General features: G+C 42.1%; 1 protein-coding gene across 1 annotated transcript; it reads left to right on the forward strand.

Annotated features, from left to right (window-relative positions):
- Positions 1-21,070: 21,070 nt before the first annotated feature.
- On the forward strand, positions 21,071-21,453 carry Tmem258b (transmembrane protein 258 B). The gene is given in 1 exon segment (NM_001408694.1): positions 21,071-21,453. A coding segment is annotated over 1 exon segment (240 nt). The 5' UTR covers positions 21,071-21,103; the 3' UTR covers positions 21,344-21,453.
- Positions 21,454-21,829: the final 376 nt, after the last annotated feature.

The following is a 21,829-nucleotide window of genomic DNA, read 5'->3' on the forward strand; positions in this document are numbered from 1 at the left end:
CCCCATCCAGGGTCACTGTGGCCACCAATGAGAAGCAGACACACGTACCCCAAAGCCACTGCTCCTAAGACCCTTCTCGGTTGTTTGCTGCTTGTATGAAGCACCTCTTCATGCTGCTGTTTGTCCGTTTACTAATATCTTGCATAGATTTATAAGTAAATGGGATAGGAATTTTTTTCTTTTTTCTTTTCTTTTTTCTTTTTCTTTTTTTTTATTTTGGTTGCTTGTTAATCAGAGATGATTCTTTTTTCTTTTCTTTGTCTATTGGATATTTTTTATTTACATTTTAAATGTTATCCCCTTTCCCAGTTTCCCCTCCAGAAACCGGATATCCCATCCTCCCTTCCCCCTGCTTCTATGAGTGTGTTCTGTCACCCACCCACTCACTCCCTCCCACCTCCCCACCCTGACATTCCCCTACACTGGGGCATCCGGTCTTGATAGGACCAAGGGCTTCTCCCCCCATTGATGTCCAACAAGGCCTTCCTCTGCTACATTTGCAACTGAAACCATAGATCCATCCTTGTGTTCTCTTGAGATGGTGGTTTAGTCCCTAGGAGCTCTGGGAGATCTGGTTGGTATAACCATATTTCTAAAGAGAGATAGCAAATTATGTACATTGACAGATTCACTCAAGATCTGCTTTGGGTCATCATGGATTTGCACATGCATGAGTTCTTGAGTCAGGGTCAGTTCCCCTACCCACCTACCCCCTCTCTTTATGAGATAGTCTCTTGCTATATTGCTGGCAACCTGGCCTTGAACTCTCTGTCCTCCTAGTCTGCATCCCAAGTGTGAGCTCCCACAGCAGGCTGTCACTGAAAGGGAGGCGAGCCTAACCCGAGGAGACATTTTCTATCAAAGAAATAGTAAGTAGTGCTTTAATGTTGCCTTCACTTTCCTGAATTGAAATTCAAACATAACATTATCTACTTACGCAATTCCAATTTCCTGCCCTAATTAGATAAGAAATGAAAAAGAAATGGATAGTTTCTGAATATTCCAACAACTAAATGATATACATGCCCCAACCCTACTAAAAGACAAAAAAGTAACATCATAGATACATTGTGGCTGAGAGGACAATGTGTCCTACAATCCAAATGTGTAGTATCAACAACTCAAATGTCAAGAACAGAGAACACAAAATCTCAGAACTCTAGACTAGGTCAGGAGTTCAAGGTCATCCTCAGCTACATCAAGTTTAAAGCCAGCCTGACACTGCCTCAAACCAAAAACAACAAAAACAACCATGAAATGACTTTCTAAGTAGAAACGCTTGCTCTGCAAGCCTGAAAACTACCAGTTTGATCCCCTGAACCCACATAACAAGCCAGATGTGATGCAAAGTAATCTAAGCATGTCTATGGCAAGCAAGGTGAAGACAGGAGACTAGGCCAACTAGTCCAGAACACACAGCACAGAAATAACAGATCCTACCTCAGAGAAAAAGGTAGAAGCAAAGAACCAATTGCCCAAAGTCATCCTTCAACTTCTTCACTGTACCTTAGCATGCATGTGTACACAAACACACAATCAATTGTGTGGCCATAGGTGTAATGTTGTGAAATTTGAACTGGCCAAGTACCTAATAAAAAGAAAAAAAATAGGGTAAAATAATTAACTTGGGTACCTTTCCAGAGAGTCAGGACTTACACGTTAATGCATCCTTATACCTGTATCTTTACGTGGTGATTCTGTAAAATACATTAGTCATGGGCAACAACAGAAAAACTCTGTAGCATATGGGATATGGGGCTGCAGGCTTCCACTAAGCTATCTCCCTGATTCCTGCTGTACTGAGATTCTGGGGTGGCAATAGCCAAATGACACTGGCACAAACACATGAACACGTGACCATGGGCAGCAGAGACAAAGATGCACTTAAAGTTTAATATTTGGCAGGATATCAAACCTAAAAATTAAATATGTGGGAAAACTTTGCAATGCCCCTGAATTTTATAGCAGGCAAACCCATGGACCTGCCACCTGCAACCTGTCTGTGGCATCACAATGAAGTCCTCCTTCTCCCCGAGGCTCCACACTGAGCCAGGTCACAGGTTACAGGTCACAGGTCACAGGTGACACAGAACCCCTTGAAGGAAAAAGTCCCCTTCAGAGGCACTCTACAGCACTGCCATAAATAAATGCTAAAATTCTCCTCAGAGGAACCTGCTGTTATTTCCAGGGTCACAGAACACTGGGACAAAAGAGAAGCCCAAACATTTCAGGGATTATTAGAGACTTTCTAAACTGGTTTGTAAGATTCCAAGTACCATCCTGGTATCCACCAATCAAATTGTGGTTTATGGCAATGGTAACCAATGAGCTTTTACACGGGTATAAATCACTGCAGACCTATAATATAGTTGCACATGTCATATATGACTGAGGACGCACACTCAGTAGGTACCAGAATCCTAAGGTTTCTGCAGTGAAGGCTATCATGGTAGAGTGTGATAAGTTATTTCTCTGCTAGTGAAATGAGCCAATTCAAGCCAGATTAGAGTGTATATAAAGGCAGGTTTATTGGGACTTAAACTTGGGTGAGTTGAGTGGTCCCAATGAATGAGGCCAGGGAAGTCTCCATGAGGAGGGAGACAGGAGTGGATGGGGGTGGGGATATGGGGTCAGTGGTACAGTTGCAGAGAGAGAAAGGAAGAGAGACCAAAATGTCTGGATTATATAGAAAAGAGCATCTGGGAGAGGGGAAGCCCAGCCTCTGGGCTGGAAAGTTCAGGTTAAAGGGCAGGGTATGCCTGGAGAACCTAGAGACCAGGTCCACTTTGGTATGTTAAATATGCACCTCAGCTGTTTGTCCTGGGTCTGAACCCCAACAGGATAGACTGACCAGAAGCCCTTTGCAATTATTAATAGACTAGAAGAGTGGGGGTAGTACTGAGTCATACAGAATGTAGACATCAGCGTCACCATAGAACATATGGGGTCGGTGCGGCAGTGGAACAGAACATCCCCATTTAACTAACTCGTTTGATCCATGCAGCTGGCAGAAGGGCTCGTGAGTTCAACTACAAACCGGTGTTAACTCAAGTAAGAGTTGTGCCAGTTGCCCAGAGCTGTAACTATACTTCAACAAAAGAACACAGAGCGAGGCGCCTGGCCTACATCTATTGAGAGAGCAAATGTTTTTACAATTCCAGTTTGTATGGACTGAGCCTATGAGTTCACCTCTTCAATCTTGTTTATGTAACAGGAGCTTGCCTTGATCTCTGTGTTAAAGACGCCTCAGATGATTAGATCTGAGAACAGAAAGTACGTGTGTGAGATACTTTAACAAGACACATATGTGCCAGAGTGTGGGCTGCACTCCCCGGGAATTTGTCATTTTGCTGACGTTTCTGGTGGTCCAGAGATCTGGATGCTATCAAGATGTCCCCTGAGAAGTAAACGATAAGTTGCCATCCTTTACAACACTGCCCTGTGTCAGCTTGAGCGCCCCTCGGGGGTCCATATGTTAAATTTTGGTCCTCACTCAGAAGGTGGAAACTTAATCTACCTGTGGAATTTCAAGGGAAAAGCTTTGCAGTTGATTGAGTAAGAGAAATCTATTAGGGTGGGGCCTCATGGTTGAAGTATTGTTGGCTGTATAAGGAGAGGGTCTCTCTCTCTCTCTCTCTCTCTCTCTCTCTCTCTCTCTCTCTCTCTCTCTCTCTCCCTCCCTCCCCCAACACGTGTTCCCAGATGGACTCTTCCTTTCTTTCTCTCTCCCTCTCCTCTCTCTTTCTCTGTCTCCTTACTTTCTCTGCCTCTACTCCGTTTCCCAAATTCCCTTCCCACATCCCAAATAAACTTACTTTTATACTAGAAGAGGGGGGCACAAGAACAGATACCTACCTATGTACAGCCCACTCCATTTCTTGCCATGTAACAACCTTTACCCAGTTCAGGATTGGCCAGCAAGAAAGTTGTCAATAGATTAACTCCTCCAGAAGTCTGAGCCGAAATAAATCTCTTTTCTCTAAAACATAGCAAGTCTATGGCATTGTGTTATTGGCAACTAAAAACATGGATGAAAGCACGCTACTAGCAATAGAGACATTATACTTGCTGTATCCCTTTGGAATTTGGAAGCAAAATACACCATATCTGTGTATGCTTTGACCTATTTACCAAGTAACCCATACTTGGGCTCTTTTTGTTAGGAATGAATGAAAATTGTTGGGGGATGATTTTGTGCACATGTCTGTATTTAGATGCTGATTTCCAAGCCCAGACATCTGGTTGCAGTCCAGACACAATGGTATGGTCAAGCATCTCTGGTCTTAATGTTATATAAAAATTATTCTCCATCACCTCTGATTGGTTAATAAAGTGCTGACCAGCCAATTAGCTAGGCAGAAGGAAACAGGGTGGAACTTCCGATCTCAGTCATAGGGTCCCAAAGCAGAGGAGAGAGTAGAGGAGGACCACAAGGAGAAGAAGATGTGGAGAGACCAGGGGGATTGGCCATGAGATCCCAATGACAGAACAGCCATGAGGACACAGGTGGACCAAGCCAGCCAGGGCAAGACCAGATGGTAAGTAACAATCTAGAAGTTTGTCTGGTTCTTCTTCCCAGCCCCATGCTCCCAGAAATAAAATTCAGACTTGAAATATATTTACAAATACCTTGGCCATGTAGCTAGGCTCTTCTCTGACTAGATCATAACCTAAAATAACCCATTTATTCTGACCTACATTCTGTCACATGGCTGCTTTCCTGTGCTCAGGTACCATGCATCCATCTTGTCACATCTTCCCCGGGGAAATCTTCCAACCCTGGCACTATACCAGAATCCTCCTGGATGTCTCACCTCCTATTTCCTGCCTAAGCAATAGATCATCAGATTTATTATTGACATCCATACAGACATAACATATTCTCCCTACAATTCCCCTTTTTAATCCAATAAAAGGCTCTTTCTTTTCTCAATTATAAACTGGATACATTTTGGTGAGTCTCAGCAGCATAGCTGGGTTAGAATAGATCAGAATCTTCCCGGCTATTAGTGCTGCATCTTGTTAATAAAAATACCAGGTCCTTGTGTCATTTACTCAGGAGCTAAAATGGACTAGATCAGGAGTAGAAACACCTTGCAGTTATCTGGGAGCAAAGGGGCATAAAGAACCACCCCCCCCCAAGAATTGCTTTTACAAAGAATGACCCTAGAGGGGGACCCTATAACTCAGAGGAAGAAAATATTGAAAAGGTCTGTGGCAAATAGAATGCTATGTAGAGTCTCTGGTGGGCTTGATTAAAAGAGCTATCAAGAAGGCATTAGTTCCAAAGCAAGCCATTTCCTCTCCTACAGATAACTAATCCATTTGATAAAATGGGTCTGGCTTGTTAACTGAATTTGACTAGCCATGAAACATCAAGTTTGCAGCCTCAGCTGCTCTTATGAACTAAGTATGTCTGACCTACCAGCCATGAGACTGAGTCCACGCACAATACCAGCACAATACCTCTGTCTTAGTTAGGTTCTTATTGCTGTGAACAGACACCATGACCAATGTAAGTTTTATAAAGGACAACATTTAATTGAGGCTGGCTTACAGGTTCAGAGGTTCAGTCCATTATCATCAAGGTAGGAGCATGGCAGCATCACAGCATCCAGGCAGTCGTGGTGCAGGAGGAGCTGAGTTCTTCATCTTCACCTGAAGGAAGCCAGGAGCAGACTGAGCATCCTCAGGCAGCTAGAAGGAGGGTCTCCAAGCCCACCTCACAGTGACACACTTCCTCCAACAGGGCCACACCTTCCAATAGTGCCACTCCCTGGACCTAGCATATGCAAACCACCACAGCTCCCAACACAGAGTGTGTATAGAAGAGACTGAGCAGGCTCAGGAAGCATAAGTTGCTTTAACACGTAACTTAGATTCATCTGATAATTACTCCTGGCATTTTTGTCTCCTTGAAGAATTTAAGGCCAAAGAAAAGTTTTATAGATGTTTCTCTACAGTAAGGTCGCCATCTGACAGCATTGGAAATCAACCAATGAGTTCTTATTTCCAAGAGAAACCGGTTGCCTGGTACTGGTTGGTTACACTGCACTTACTTGCTACCTTAATATCATGGAGCCACAGTCATTTATATTCAATATAGTAGGCACATAATGTAGATGTTGATTCCCGTTCATGCTCAAACTGTTTCTGACAATACTACCACCCATGAGCACAGTTTGGACCTTATGACAGTCCTCACGATATTACTTCATGATATTACTTCTTTCCAAGGAACTCACTTTACAGCAAAGCAAATACAGGAGTAGAGTCACACAAGTAGAATTTTCCAGTCTTACCCTTGACCTCAGATCAGGTAGATAGAGCAGACTCGGAACATGATAGAACTGAATGGCCTACTGACGACAACTCTGGCACCAAATAAAAAAAACCACAATAAACATTCACATTCCCTCCTAAGGTAAAGAAAGGCTACTGCTGTGTATATTTTGAATCAACATACCACATCTACACCAATATTTATCCCAAAATATACAGGTCCAAGAATCAATCATAGGGTGATGGGCAGTGGTCACATGGGTAGAAGTGTTTCATCTCATCATCACGCCCAAGAGTCCACTCACAACGTTGCTGTACCTGTAGCTTGAGCTTGGCAGGGTCAAGGTCTTAACTCCCAACAAACAGATGATTCTAGCAGGGAACAAAGTATTGGTCTCACTGAATCCTAGACCAAGACCAGTACTGAGCCACTTGAGTTTCCTCAGTCTATGGGAGCAACAGACAAATAAGAGGTTATGGCCCTGGCTGGAAAGCTGCTGTTTACCAACAGGAAGTTTGTTGACTTTCCACACAGGAAGTACAGTGAGTACAGAGAAGACTGTTTGAGAGTTTCTACAGCAGCTCTTAGCTTTGTAGAAGAAACTTGTAACTACTTTGTTCTGTGTGTTTGAGAATGGATCTCACTCTGTAGCCCAGGCTAGCCCCTAACTCATCACACTCCTCCTGCTTTGGCCCTCTGAGTTGTTAGGATTACTGGCATGAGCCTCCATGTCTATCTAACAGATAGCTATAATTCCAAATATCCAGTGCATAATGGTCAGCTCTGAAACCATATACACAAAAGAACAAAACGGACTCCACAAGTTATATTAATGTTTTCTGCATTCATATACATACATACATACATACATACATACATACATACATACATACATGCATGCATATGTAACAATCAAAGAAAAGAGGCTTTGACTCTTTGAGAGTGGTGGGACATGAGAGAGGGTGGAGGTTGGGTATCTGGAAAGGGATAGAGCAGTGGAGCTCAACCTTCCTAATACTTTGACCCTTTAATTCAATTACTCAGGTTGTCATGACCCCCAACCATAAAAGTCTTTTCATTGATACATCATAACTGTAATTTTGCTACTTTATGAATATCTGTGGTTTTCTGATGGTCTTGAGCAACCCCTGTGAAAGGGTCGTTCCACTCCCCAATGGGTTCACAACCACAGATTGATAACCACTGGACTAGAGAGAGAAAAGGGGGAAGTGATGTGATTCTACTTCTTTTTAAAAAACATATTTTAAAGAGTAAGTAAAGAAAGAGAAGGGGGAGAAAAAGAGGGAGAGCAAAAGAACTCTACCCTGGATTCAGACCCGTTGGGTAGAAGAGTACAGGTAATCCGTTGGCGACTAGGAAAGGGACCCCTTGTTACTGACAGCTGCTTCTGAGAGTTATGGTCTCTCTGCTTGCTGCTTTCTTCAGCCCTCTTGCATCTAGTTCATGATCTCCATACTAAGTTATTATGTTAAAAATAATGTGGTCTGTTTGCCTTTTCCTGATTAGGTCCTAGATTACAGCATAGTTACAGCCCTAGAAGAGAAATCACTGTACATTAAAACTTTAAAACAACATTAGGTTTATACATAAAATGGGCTAAATTTCAGGACCAGATCATTAAACAGACTTTTCACCTCATAAATATCCAATGGGACATTTGAGAGTCCGCGTTTCAAAATGCTTTAGCCCTCTAATTTCTATCCAGTAAATGCTTGGACCCTCTCCTTTCATTAAAAAAACCAAGTAAGCCCCTCCAGTTTAAAAAGCACCAGCTAAGAGTCTATCCTGAGACCTACTGCACTACTAGAGTAATGGTAGCCTGTGATTTTAATAAGTCTATTCAGTATACTAGATCGCATTTTATTATACTTTTTGTTTATTTAATTTCAATTTTTAAAATTCTATAAATATAAATATGTCTATATGTCCTTGTGAGATATATACATATATATATTCACAAAATATGAACATGCATCATTATAGTAGAGGAGGTTATGGTGTGCTCCCAGTTCCTACATTCAGGGCACAAGCATATATTTAAATTAGTCAAATTGGGGCTGGAGAGATGGCTCAGTGATTAAGTGCACCTGTTGTGCTTCTAAAGGACCTGGATTCCATGCCAGTACCTACATGGTGACTCACAACCGTCTATAACTTCCGTTCCAGTGGATCCAAGCCCTCTTCTGGCTCCTACAGGCACCAGGGCACACTCACAAACATGCATACAGAACATTCATGTGCATTAATTTATAAAGACATCAACTAATCTTTTTGAAATTTCTAATAGTGAAATGTTTGGGAGGGTTGGGAAGATAACAGGGTGAGACAGGAAAGCTAACTAACACAAGGGGTGTTTGAAAGGCTGCGTAGAAATCTATTAGAAACTCAACACACAGATGTGTATAAAAGAATGCCACCTGAAGTTGCCCTCCATGAGGGATAATGTGCCTCCTGGAAGCCATGTGTTGCCAAATACAAAGCCCAGGGCTGGGTTGGTGAGAGGAATGGCCCAGAGACCTGCGAGATAGTGCAGGCAATAGCCATTGCTCTGCTTGCTCACTAGAACCTGACGTGAGGCCCTTTACTGAAGACATCACACACTTTGGTCACTGTAGGCTTAGATTTTTCAAATCCTACTTTTACTAAGGGTTCTTAAATGTTTTAACGTCCTTTCTAGTCCACCACCCACCAGTGGTTGTGGAAAGGAAAGGTTATTAGAATAGAGGAAATGGACCTGTTTAAAAATAGCTCTTTGGAGCAAATCCAAACTGCATTGTCAGGATATAAACCAGTAGACCAGTTCAGTAGTGTCCGGATGGCAAACATGAATCAGCAGTGGTGACACAACCCAGCAGAAACAGCCAGGCCTCCGTGGAATTGGCATGAGTCAGGACCAGCAGAGACACTCAGAGACGTTCTCTGCCGAGCCTCTCTCCACAAAGTGAGGCTCAGCAAAGACAAAGATTCGAGACCAACAAAGCGTTGCAAAGCTAGCCATGCAAGCCCCATCACTGTCTGTTAAGTCCTATTTGTATTCCCTCTAAACATTACGCATCCTCCCAAAACACCATGTGAGTCTGTCTTAGCAAAAGTCCACGAGTCTGTATCAGCTGACATCATTCTGCCAATAGGACTGAGTCCACAGTATTGACAAAAAGCCACCAGAACACCACCAGAGGTGCCTGGAAGTGTTTCTTTCTATGAAGTCATGACAAACAACGACCACTAAGGAATGGCAAGGCGTACCAATACCATCCAGGGTCGTCCACCAGCTGTGGGGTCATTTTTATTTCCTTCTTAAGATCCTGCGTCCTTTCATGTGTTTGCTTCAGGAAAACATCCTTTTACCTGTGTCAGCTTCAGAAAAACATTCTTCCACATGTCTGCTTTAGCAAAACATCCTTCCCTCTGTGTGCCCCAGCAAAACATCATTTGATATAACTGACCTTCCAAAGAAGCCAGAAGTTTCCACTTCAGGGCACAGTACCTGGAGAAATCGAGTTGGTACTGACGTGGATGCCACCTCCTCCTGAGGGCTGGCTTTCCTAGCCTCAGCCAGTCCTATGCAGACCACTGGAGGAGGAGAGTCACCAACTGTCACATAGTATAAACCCTACGAGCTGCAATCTGGAAATGTGTGTGCATAGGTGCAATAATGGAATGACTATTATTGGGGGGAAGGGGGTCCAACCACCCCATAGGAGGAAATTCGTGCCTGGTGCTGTAAATGTGGCCTGTAACTGGAGGATCTCACAGTCCCCAGGGTGAATCTACTAGTATTATTTTAATAAACGATCATAGTAAGAAACTGTCTTCTAAATTTGCATTTCTAGATCCATAGATTAGTGAAGCTTTTAGTTCCCATCAGAAAATCATCTTTGTGCAGCAGACAGTAGTTAAATACAAGACTCAAAGCTAACAAAAGCACGGAACACAGGCATCTATGGAGTGCCCAGCCATAAATGGATATCTGTAATATGTCCCATTAACATCCAAGGCTCGAGGCGTATTTCAGAAGAGGAGGAGAAAGACTGTAAGAGCACATGGCTGAGGACTGGGACAAAACTGTGTCTTCCTGCCCTGACAGGATGGCCTCACTGCAGCTGTGGCTGCCTGGACAAGATCAAGCCGGTCAGCATTCTAGCACAGACGGGAGATGGAAGACGGAGCTTGCCATCCCCATGGTCTCAAGCACTGGGTCCGTGACAGGGCCGTGCTCAAGTCAACTGTACACACTCACTCAGGACTTTGTGCAATCCCTACAAAGTAGCCTTGCCCCTTCTCAGTCACCGTGTTACCTGGCTCTACTAGAAATATCCTGTGGAGTATATTTCTTCTCACACTAAGCCTTTGCACACTGATGTTTCCTAGTTGGAATCTCACACCCTCCATGGCATCTTCATTGGCTCCTACTTGTCCTTGGGGATGTAGCTTGGTTATCCACGAAGCCTTCCCTTACTCATGCCACCTCCCAAGTTTGGATTAGGAGTTTCCCTACGGTTTATGCTTAGTGCCCACTGTTATTGCCTTTCTCCTTTTGTCCTATAACTGCCTGTTTACATTCCCATCTCCTCCCTTAGAACAGAGACTGTGTTTTAATCCACAGCTCTGTCTCTGGCTTATTTCACAGCATCTGATTCTTAGTATATGCATTGAACAAACAAAAGTTTTAATGCATGTACTTGAATGAGTTATTTAACATAGTTAAAACATCCTTAACCCTGTCCAAGTAACAGTAATATACATTCTTCAGTGCCATCAGAAGCTTGAAGAAAACATGTATGAAAATGCTTAAGAGCAGGAAGGAATGCATACATAGAGAAGGGAAAACTCATGTGACACTACCATAATGGAAACATGAGAGAAAAACATGAGCCACACCATGTCATCCTGTCATGTACAAAAGCTTGTCCAGAAAAAAAAAAAAAAAAAAAAAAAAAAAAAAGCTTGTCCAGCGAAGCGAGCACACAACCCTTATCTTGTTCCTGGCCTAAAACGAGTGCCCAAATGTTTCAAAAGATAGGACAGGTGAATTTATTGACTAAGCCATTTGTGGAAATATGTCCTCCTCCTTCTTTATATTAAGACGTGTGTGTATTTCTTTCTTAAAAACCAAGTTGCTGATCTCCCTCAACATTTTTTGCATGAAATAGCTTTACTTTTCAAGTTATTTTTAGCTATGTGCATGTGAGTACATGTGCCCCTGGAGGCCAGAGACATAGGATCATCCTGAGCTGGAATTACAGGTTGTTTGCAGCCTGACATAGGTGCTGGGAAGCAAAGTCAGGTCCTCTGCCAAGGGGACCTATTATGGCATAGAGAAGTAGTTCAGTGCCTAGTGGATGCCTCCTGCAACCATTCAACAGCTGAGTCACCTCTCTAGCCCCTAAAGTCTTACTTTTCAAAATTTTCACAAAATTACACAAAACAACACAAGCAAATTCTTGCATCCTATCGTCTAGTGATTTGGATGAAGATATACTAACAGGAGCCTCGGTGCCATGTTAGTATCCATTGTTCTGACCCTTAGCCAAAAGAGACAACCTAAAGGCTGGTTGCTACTTCACCCAAGTTACAAATAACTATTTTTTATTATTTTTCACAGATAAAGCCCAGTGAAAGAGAATAGTTTAATTCCTTTCTTTCTTCAAAGAATTTTTCCTACTAGACTAAGGATAAAAAAGGCCACATTGGTACATGTAGCTTACCTGAACACATACACAAGCAGACAACTCATTAAAGACACACAAGATGAAATGACAAAACCAAGTCTGTAATAAGTACTAGATTTGCTACTCTCCAGGAAGTAGAGGGGCCTGTTGTGGCATGGAGAAGTAGTTCAGTACCTGATGGATCCTCTTGTTGAATGAGTATGTCTCCAATGCCAATTTCTGGAAAGATATTACATGGAAAATATCCAGAGACTTGATTCTGTTCTGCTAGAAGTGGGTCTGGAAAATGGTAGTCTTTTCCTGGGTGTCCTATGCCTAGTGCTGCCTGGGACCCCAGTGCCGGGTGGCTTCCTTACTGTAAACTCTTCTTCCTCTGCAGATAGTACTATCTATCCATCTCAACCTTGGCCTACATCAGCCTCTGGTTCTTTTTCTTATGTGCCTGAGACACCTTTTTGGTAGCCTCCTTCTCAGCCTGCAGCAGAGACTGGACTCACAGGCCCCAGCAAATGGTCTGAATTCAGATCAAAGTCCCTCATGCCTGTACCTGCTATTTATTAATGAAAGAAAGAGAGAAAGAAAGAAAGGAAGGAAGGAAGGAAGGAAGGAAGAAAGAAAGAAAGAGAGAGGAGGAGAGAGGGAGAGAAGGAGAGAAGGAGAGGGAGAGAGAGAGGGAGGGAGGGAGGGAGAGAGAGAGAGAGAGAGAGAGAGAGAGAGAGAGAGAGAGAGAGAGAGAGAGAGAATGACCACACTGATGAATATGACTGTGGGGCTTGGAGAGTCATAGGGTTAAACTGGCTGTGCTACCCGAGATATCTGCCTTTCCATTCAGGAAGTTAAGGTCATTTAAGGTGGTAAGGTAAACTTTCAGCAGTGTTCTTATATTTATATAACCTCGTAGAATACATGGCATGGACTTGGTTTCCCATACATCTTTAAAACAAAGCATTGACATAAAACATTTCAGGTTTGCAATGAACTAACTACTCCACAGCCCCTTCCCTCCACTACCCAGCAGCCTTCACAGTCTCAGGTCTGGAAATGCATCCCTCTGCCTCATGCCCTTCATAGGCAGGAGAGAATTCTGATTAAGTACTGCATGCATTTGAAAGTTTGATCAGACATGAGAAATATCCAGAGACTTGTCAAATGAAACAAAAACAGAAACAGAACCCAAAACCTTCGGTAAATGTGGCTGTCAGGCTACTACCAGAGAGTTGGGTTTACAGTTTAGCATAGATGTGTGGATCTGTTTTTTTATAATTAGCTTCATTAGACTAATAAGTAATTGTGTAAATGTTGGTCCCTAGTTCCCAGAGAGGTCAAACATGTTTTAATGCAAATAAGCCTGTCCTAAATTACTATTCAACAAGGAGAGCTCTCTAACGTTATATTACCTTGGTGTTTGACCAATGGCGTTAGTTTTTGTATCTAGAGTTTCACATATTGGGCCTCAGGGATAGCTCAGTGGTTAAGAGCACTGGTTGCTGTTACAGAGTACCCAGCACACACATGATGGCTAAAGCCCACTGTGGTTCCAGTTCCAGGGGATATAATGTTCTCCTTTGGTGTCCACAGGCATTGCATGAATACAGTACAGGACTACATGCAGGCAAAACACCCATACACATTAAAAAGACCTTTTAAAATAAAAATTAATGGTTCGGGGTTGGGGATTTAGCTCAGTGGTAGAGTGCTTGCCTAGCAAGCGCAAGGCCCTGAGTTCGGTCCCCAGCTCCGAAAAAAAAAAAAAAAGAAAAGAAAAAAGAAAAGAAAAGAAAAAAAATTAACGGTTCACGTGTATCTAAAGGAAGGTGGAGGAGAACCAACATTTACTGTCCATCCTGTGTTCCAGGCATAATACCTGGCCTGAAAGTTCCTCCCCACACAGTTAATTCTGTTCTCCTTGCTTCAGGATTTGGGGTTTGCTGTTAGACATCCCACTTTGAGTGATGGTAATTTATTTTTCTGCACCTCTCTACTTGAAGTCCCTTCATGTTGTGGCTTGTTTCAGAGTTGTTTTAAACCCACACACACATGGTCACATACTGTGGCTTCAGTCCTCCTAATATCTAGGCCATAGGACCTTTGCTCTTGATTGCCAATTTAATGGCATTTAGGATCATTGTGAAACAATCTCAGGTGTGTCTATGAGGGAGATTTTATGACTGGTCTCACTTAGGATCCACCCTAAGCATTACAGTACCATTGTATATAGTTTCAACATCCATATAGTAGCTGTCAGGGTTTTGCTGTTTTCAAACTGGGACATTTTCAACTCTCCCTTTTCATCCCTAACCCTCCCCACCAAATTATGAGATGAATCTATGTTGTACAACAAATACACCTTTTCCTTATAAAGCTATTGTAGGGGGTGGTTCTGATGCTCTCATTGGGAATCTGCATGTGAACACTGAGGGTCCTGTTCCCCATTGGTTCTTGATTGAGCAATAAAGATGCTAGCAGCTAATGGCTGGTTGGAACTTCCAGGTTCCCACAGGCAGGCGAGTAGACACAGGCGGGGGGGGGGGGGGGGAATGCCATGTTTCATAGGGAGAGAGAGCCACCAGTCGTATGAGATCTCTGATGGAGTGGCCAATGGCCAGTTCCCCAACTGGGTCTGGGGATTGCAAGTGGGAGATTAAATGCAACTAAGTTGAGGGCAGATTTAGAGGAGTTGAGCTGCGAGTGAAGGCAAGGGCACCTTAGCCACCACAGGAGGCTTAGAAATACCCTGCCATTGAGCTAAAAAGCATATTAAAAGTAAGCTTATGTGTACGTGTCCTTCTTACCTTCTTGCTGCTTCTTACCTCCAGGTTACAGGGGTTCCTATCATGACTTCCCTTCATGATGGACTATAAATGTAAGCTAAATAAATCCCTTCCTCTCTAGGTCATTGTTGATCATAGTATCACAGCAATAGAAACCCTAAGACAATTAATTACTTTGTAATGTAATTGTATGTTTGTGCACATGGTGGCTGCAGCAGTGCTCACCCATGAAGTCATTTTGTAGAGATCAGAGACTGATCTTCTGAAATGTCTTCTTTACCTTATTTTTATAAGACAGTGTCTCTGTCTGCACTTGGAGCTTGTACTTTGTGGCAGGCTAGCTGTCCCCCAATCACCCAAGATCCACCCACCTGCCCCACCCCACAACTACTGAGGTTACATAGAGGTAACACCATGCCTAAATTTTAAGTGAGGACTGGAGATTTTCACTCCCATCCTTATGCTTGTATGGCGAGTGCTCTACCCACTGAGTCCTTTTTCCTGCCCCTAAAAATTCATTTTAAAAGATGAGATTGTAGAATCCTGTATGTGGCAACCCACTGTAATCACACTATAAGTGTAGAATACAGGAGAGCCCAGAGCCAGCTAGCTAGGTAAGTAAGCTGAATCTGTAGCTCTGAGTTCAAATGAGAGGCCCTAGATAGATATAGATATAGATATAGATATAGATATAGATATAGATATAGACATAGATATAGATATAGACATAGATATAGACATAGATATAGACATAGATATAAATGATGGAGAACAATCAAGGAAGACCCCTGATCTCAACCTCCACATTTTCCATGTACACTTGCACCCACACACATGCAAACACACCAAGGAAAGGAAAGGAAAAATAATCATTTTAAAAGGCAATATGCTAAATTATCTTTATAGTAAATAGTTAAGTCTACACGTTTTCTATTTAGTGACTTTACAAATGACAACAAACAGGGCCTACTTATATTGTGTTTACAGAATATTAAATGTCATGCATTCTGGATTTCCAGATCTATGACACAGAATTGTTTGTCTTCTCTCCCTAAATCCATGCAAGCAAAGCTTCTTTCCAGTCACTGTCCTGGAGCACATAGAGAGTGTGCATGTTTATATACACACAAATATCTGTCCTTGCCCTCACAAGTACAGAAAAACAATTAGAAAGTGGAGGCTCATCAACATCCTAATTTAGAACCAGTCAAATTCAATAACTGAATGCAAGAGCTTTGAACCTAATCCAGTTCCTTTCAAGTTCAAATTCACTTGATTTTGGACACATTGTAACTTCCTGTTTTGGGTAGAACCTTTTCAAAGTGACTCAATAAGCCATTTGGAAAGTCTCTAACTCCCATCATGCAAGATTTAAAACATTTAGTAGCAACTGAATGAGGAACATATGTGACACATGTCTTATGATATGCATATTCTCAAAAGTCAGCAGGAAGGGTCTCTGCCAATTCCAGCTATGGTTTCAGTGAGTGCTTGAAAAGCAGTTAATGACATTCAGAGACACAAAGATATAGTTGGGTTTTTCCATCCAGTAGATATCAACCATGATGCCCACCCCATTGGAAAGTCCCCTCCGTTTTTATAGAAACAAGAGAGAAAGAAGATTTACGGACTAGTTCTTTAAGGGCTGGATGCAATGTTAAAACCAAAAGTCAAGAGCACAGAAACAGAATCCAAAATGTGCTTTTGTGTTTAAAATTTATCATTTGTCTGCTATGTTGTTACCAATGTGTGGCTCAAAGTGGAAAAGACACCCAAAAGGAATCAAATCTCACAAGTGCATTGAGAAGTCTGTGAGATCACTGGTATAGAGCCATTAACACTCTCATGGACATACAGAATCACTTCTGACATAAGCCCTTGGAGCACCCAGGTAGGTTATGGAGCCCTAATTCCTCAAGCTCTAGTAACCCAAGGTTACACTAATTAAGCCCAAATCTATTCCAAGCTAAGTTCCCCAGACTCCCAGACCCCTACTCCAATCCCTCCTTAACTCTGGAATGACACAGGAGCATCTCACAAATAACCAGGATGAGATCGCACATCCTGCCACCAGACTTACCCTCCACTGCTCTGCCTAGCTTCCCAATCCTCTACCAGCCATGTTTTGCCAATGTCCTACTCAAGCTCTTAGAAAAAAACACCTCACCTTAGACATAGTCTTTAACACTCTCAGTTCAGTAGCGGCCATTGTGTCAAATGACACTGTCAACTCTTAAGGCCACAGTATGCCAATTCCATACAAAATGTGGAGATCAGTTGTGCATAGGAGTGAAAAATAAACCACAGGGATGGAGAGGTGGCTCCGTGATTTCGAGTACTGTTTGCTGTGGTAGTTTGAATATGCTTGGCCCAGGGACTATTCGGAGGTGTGGCCTTGTTGGAGGAAGTGAGTCACTGTGGGTGTGGGCTTTAAGACCATCATCCTAGCTGTCTGGAAGTCAGTCTTCTCCTAGCAGCCTTCAGATGAAGATGTACAGCTCCTCCTGTACCATACCTGCCTGGATGGCATATGCCATATTTCTTACCATAATGATAGTAGACAGAGCCTCTAAACCTGTAAGCAGCCCCAATTAAATGTTGTCCTTCATAAAAGTTGTTGTGGTCATGGTGTCTCTTCATAGTCATGAAACCCTAAGTAAGCCAGTTGCCCTTCCAGAAAATCTGGGTTTAATTTCCAGTACTCACAGGGCAACTCACAACCATCTGTAACTCCAGTTCTGGGAGATCGGATGTCCTCTTCTGATCTCCACAAGCACTAGGCATTCTCATGGTGCATAGACACACATGCAAGCAAAACACTCATAAAATAAAACAAAATACTTTTTAATTTAAAAAAAAAAACTGTGCTATTTTTTCACTCCCCTCTCTTTTGTTTCAGGTAAAAGAGAGGCCTATAGACTCTCCTGTGGTAAGTGATAAGGTAACATCAATTAACATTAGCCCAGCCACAACAAAAGCATTTGCTGTATAGCGACAATGTTTTCCTTTTAATTTGATTATTTTGTGTGGTTGAATAAAATTAAGGACTCAACCAGCCACATGACTCGGAGGATAGAGGAACCTGCCACCAAGCCTGATGATCAGAAGTCAGTCTTCAGATGTACATGGTAAAGAAAGAACCAACACCCACAAGGTTTTCTCTGACCTCAGTACACACACACACACACACACACACACACACACACACACAAGTGCATATGTACATGCACATGAACTATAAGCACACATGCACAATAAATGAATAATTAATATTTTACAATAAATTTAAGATATCATTATCAGAAAGATAGAAAACAAAATTGAAAACAAGGTTTCAGGTTTCTGCCTGAACCCAGAACTGAACTGACTGGTCCCACAGCTCCCTGAACTCAAATCCTGTGGGGGACCTTCCAAAGTGAGGACAACCTTAGGGGAGACAATTACTTCTGCCCACATTTCTGACTCAAGAGGAACCCGCCTGGTGCCATCTATGCCCTCTGGACACAGGGACTTAGGAGTAGTCCTGGGCAGGACCCTTTGGGTTTCTGCCTGTACCAAGAGCTGAAAACCAGTCACCAGGAGCAACTACACACCTAAGAGCAGAGGTAAGACCAACTCTTTTGAGCCAAGCAACCTGCCTGGAGGCTTCAGGTCACACAAACCCAAGAGCAACTCTTTGCTCCCAGACCTGGCTGAAAGAAAACTGGTCTACAGGAGTGCTGACACACATGCCTAAAGGAGGATCAAGCCACTGTATGAGACAGCAAGGCCAACTAACACCAGAGACAACCTGATGGCAAGAGGCAAGCAAAGGAACCTAAGCAACAGAAACCAAGACTGCACGGCATCATCAGAGACCGGTTCTCCCACCAAAGCAAGTACTGGATATCCAAACACACCAGAAAGGCAAGATTTATAAAAATCACATTTTATAGGGATGATGGAGGACTTTAAGAAGGATATAAATAATGCCCTTAAAGAAACACGGGACAACACAAGTAAACAAGTAGAAGCCCTTAAAGAGGAAACACAAAAATCCCTTAAAGAATTACAGGAAAACACAACCAAGCAGGTGAAGGAATTGAACAAAACCATCCAGGATCTAAAAATGGAAATAGAAATAATAAAAAAATCACAAAGGGAGATGACCTTGGATATAGAAAACCTAGGAGTAAGATCAGGCATCATAGAAGCAAGCATCACCAACAGAATATAAGAAATAGAAGAGAGAATCTCAGGGGCAGAAGATACTATAGAAAACATCGACACAACCATCAAAGATAATGTAAAATGCAAAAAGTTCCTAACCAGGCTGGAGAGATGGGTCAGAGGTTAAAAGCATTGACTGCTCTTTCCAAGGTCCTGAGTTCAATTCCCAGCAACCACATGGTGGCTCACAACCATCTGTAATGGGATCCAATGAGTGAGCTACAATGTACTCATACATGAAATAAATAGATAAATCTTTTTTTTTCCTCCGGAGCTGAGGACCGAACCCAGCGCCTTGCGCTTGCTAGGCAAGCACTCTACCACTGAGCTAAATCCCCAACCCCGATAAATCTTTTAAAAAAAAAAGTTCCTAACCTAAAACATCCAGGAAATCCAGGACACGATGAGAAAATCAAACCTAAGGATAATAAGGCATAGAAGAGTGTGAACTCCAAAATTAAAGGGCCAGTAAATATCTTCAACAAAATTATAGAAAACTTCCCTAACCTAAAGAAAGAGATGCCCATAAACATACAAGAAGCCTACAGAACTCCAAATAGATTGAACCAGAAAAGAAATTCCCCCTGTTACATAATAGTCAAAACACCAAATGCACAAAACAAAGAAATAATATTAAAAGAAGTAGGAGGAAAAGGTCAAGTAACATATAAAGGCAGACCTATAAGAATCACACCAGACTTCTCAGCACAGACTATGAAAGCCAGAAGATCCTGGGCAGATGTCATACAGACCCTAAGAGAACACAAATCCCAGTGCAGGCTACTACATCCAATAAAGCTTTCAATTAACATAGATGGAGAAACCAAGATATTCCATGACAAAACCAAATTTGCACAATATCTTTCTACAATTCCAGCCCTACAAGTGATAATAGATAGAAACTCCAACACAAGGAAACAACACCCTAGAAAAAGCAAGAAAGTAATCTTCTTGCAGTGAAACCAAAAGAAGAGAGCCACACAAATATAATTCCACCTCTAACAACAAAAATAACAGGAAACAACATTCACTATCCCTTAATATCACTGAACATCAATGGGCTCAATTCCCCAATAAAAAGAGATAGAATAACAGACTGGATATGTAAAGAGGACCCAGCATTTTGCTGCATACAGGAAACACATCTCAGAGACAAAGACAGACACTACCTCAAAGTAAAAGGCTGGAAAACAACTTTCCAAGCAAATGGTCCAAAGAAATAAGCTGTAGTAGCCATTCTAATATCAAATAAAATTGACTTTCAACCAAAAATTATCAAAAAAATATAAGGAAGGACACTTCATATTCATCAAAGGAAAAATCTACCAAGATGAACTCTCAATCCTAAATATCTATGCTCCAAATGCAAGGGCACCTACATTCATAAAAGAAACCTTATGAAAGCTCAAAGCACACATTGCGCCTCACACAATAATGGTGGGAGACTTCAACACCCCACTCTCATCAATGAAATCAGAAATCATGAAAACAGAAAATAAACACAGACACAGTGAAACTAACTGAAGTTCTGAACCAAATGGATTTAACAGATATTTATAGAACATTTCATCCTAAAACAAAAGAATATACCTTCTTCTTAGCACCTCATGGTACCCACTCCAAAAGTGACCATATAATTGGTCACAAAACAGGCCTCAACAGATACAAGATGATTGAAATAATCCCATGCATCCTATAAGATCACCATGGACTAAGGCTGGTCTTCAATAACAACAATAACAACAGAAATCCCACTTATACATGGAAGTTGGACAATATTCTATTCAATGATAACTTAGTCAAGGAAGACATAAAGAAAGAAATTAAAGACTTTTTAGAATTTAATGAAATTAAGACACAACATACCCAAACTTACAGGACACAATGAAAGCAAGTGCTAGGAGGAAAACTCATAGCTCTGAGTACCTCCAAAAAGAAACAGGAGAGAGCATACATTAGCAGCTTAACAACATACCTAAAAGCTCTAGAACAAAAAGAAGCAACTACACCCAAGAGGAGTAGAAGGCAGGAAATAATCAAACTCAGGGCTGAAATCAACCAAGTAGAAACAAAAAGGACTATACAAAGAATTAACAAAACTGGTGTTCTTCCGGCGCCGATCGGTGGTTTATCTTGTGCGGGGCAAAATGGAGCTCGAGGCCATGAGTAGGTATACCAGCCCAGTGAACCCAGCTGTCTTCCCTCACCTGACTGTGGTACTTCTGGCCATCGGCATGTTCTTCACTGCTTGGTTCTTCGTTTACGAGGTCACCTCTACCAAGTACACTCGCGATGTTTACAAAGAGCTCCTCATCTCCTTGGTGGCCTCCCTCTTCATGGGCTTTGGAGTCCTCTTCCTCCTGCTGTGGGTCGGCATCTACGTATGAGTGTCCAAGGGTACCCACCAGGCACCTCACCAAGTCTCTGCTTTTGTAAATTAATTTTTTACCATTGCTACATGTCCCACCTGCTATTTACAATAAAGGCAGATGTGTGACAAATAAAAAAAAAAGAGCTTCGCCAACAGAATACAAGAGATGGAAGAGAGAATCTCAGGAGCAGAAGATTCCATAGAAATCATTGACTCAACTGTCAAAGATAATGTAAAGCAGAAAAAGCTACTGGTCCAAAACATACAGGAAATCCAGGACTCAATGAGAAGATCAAACCTAAGGATAATAGGTATAGAAGAGAGTGAAGACTCCCAGCTCAAAGGACCAGTAAATATCTTCAACAAAATCATAGAAGAAAACTTCCCTAACCTAAAAAAAGAGATACCTATAGGCGTACAAGAAGCCTACACAACTCCAAATAGATTGGACCAGAAAAGAAACACCTCCCGTCACATAATAGTCAAAACACCAAACGCACAA

The sequence above is a fragment of the Rattus norvegicus genome, chromosome 9 (genome assembly GCF_021556685.1).
Source record: "Rattus norvegicus strain SHRSP/BbbUtx chromosome 9, alternate assembly SHRSP_T2T, whole genome shotgun sequence".
NCBI classification, from domain to species: Eukaryota; Metazoa; Chordata; class Mammalia; order Rodentia; family Muridae; genus Rattus; species Rattus norvegicus.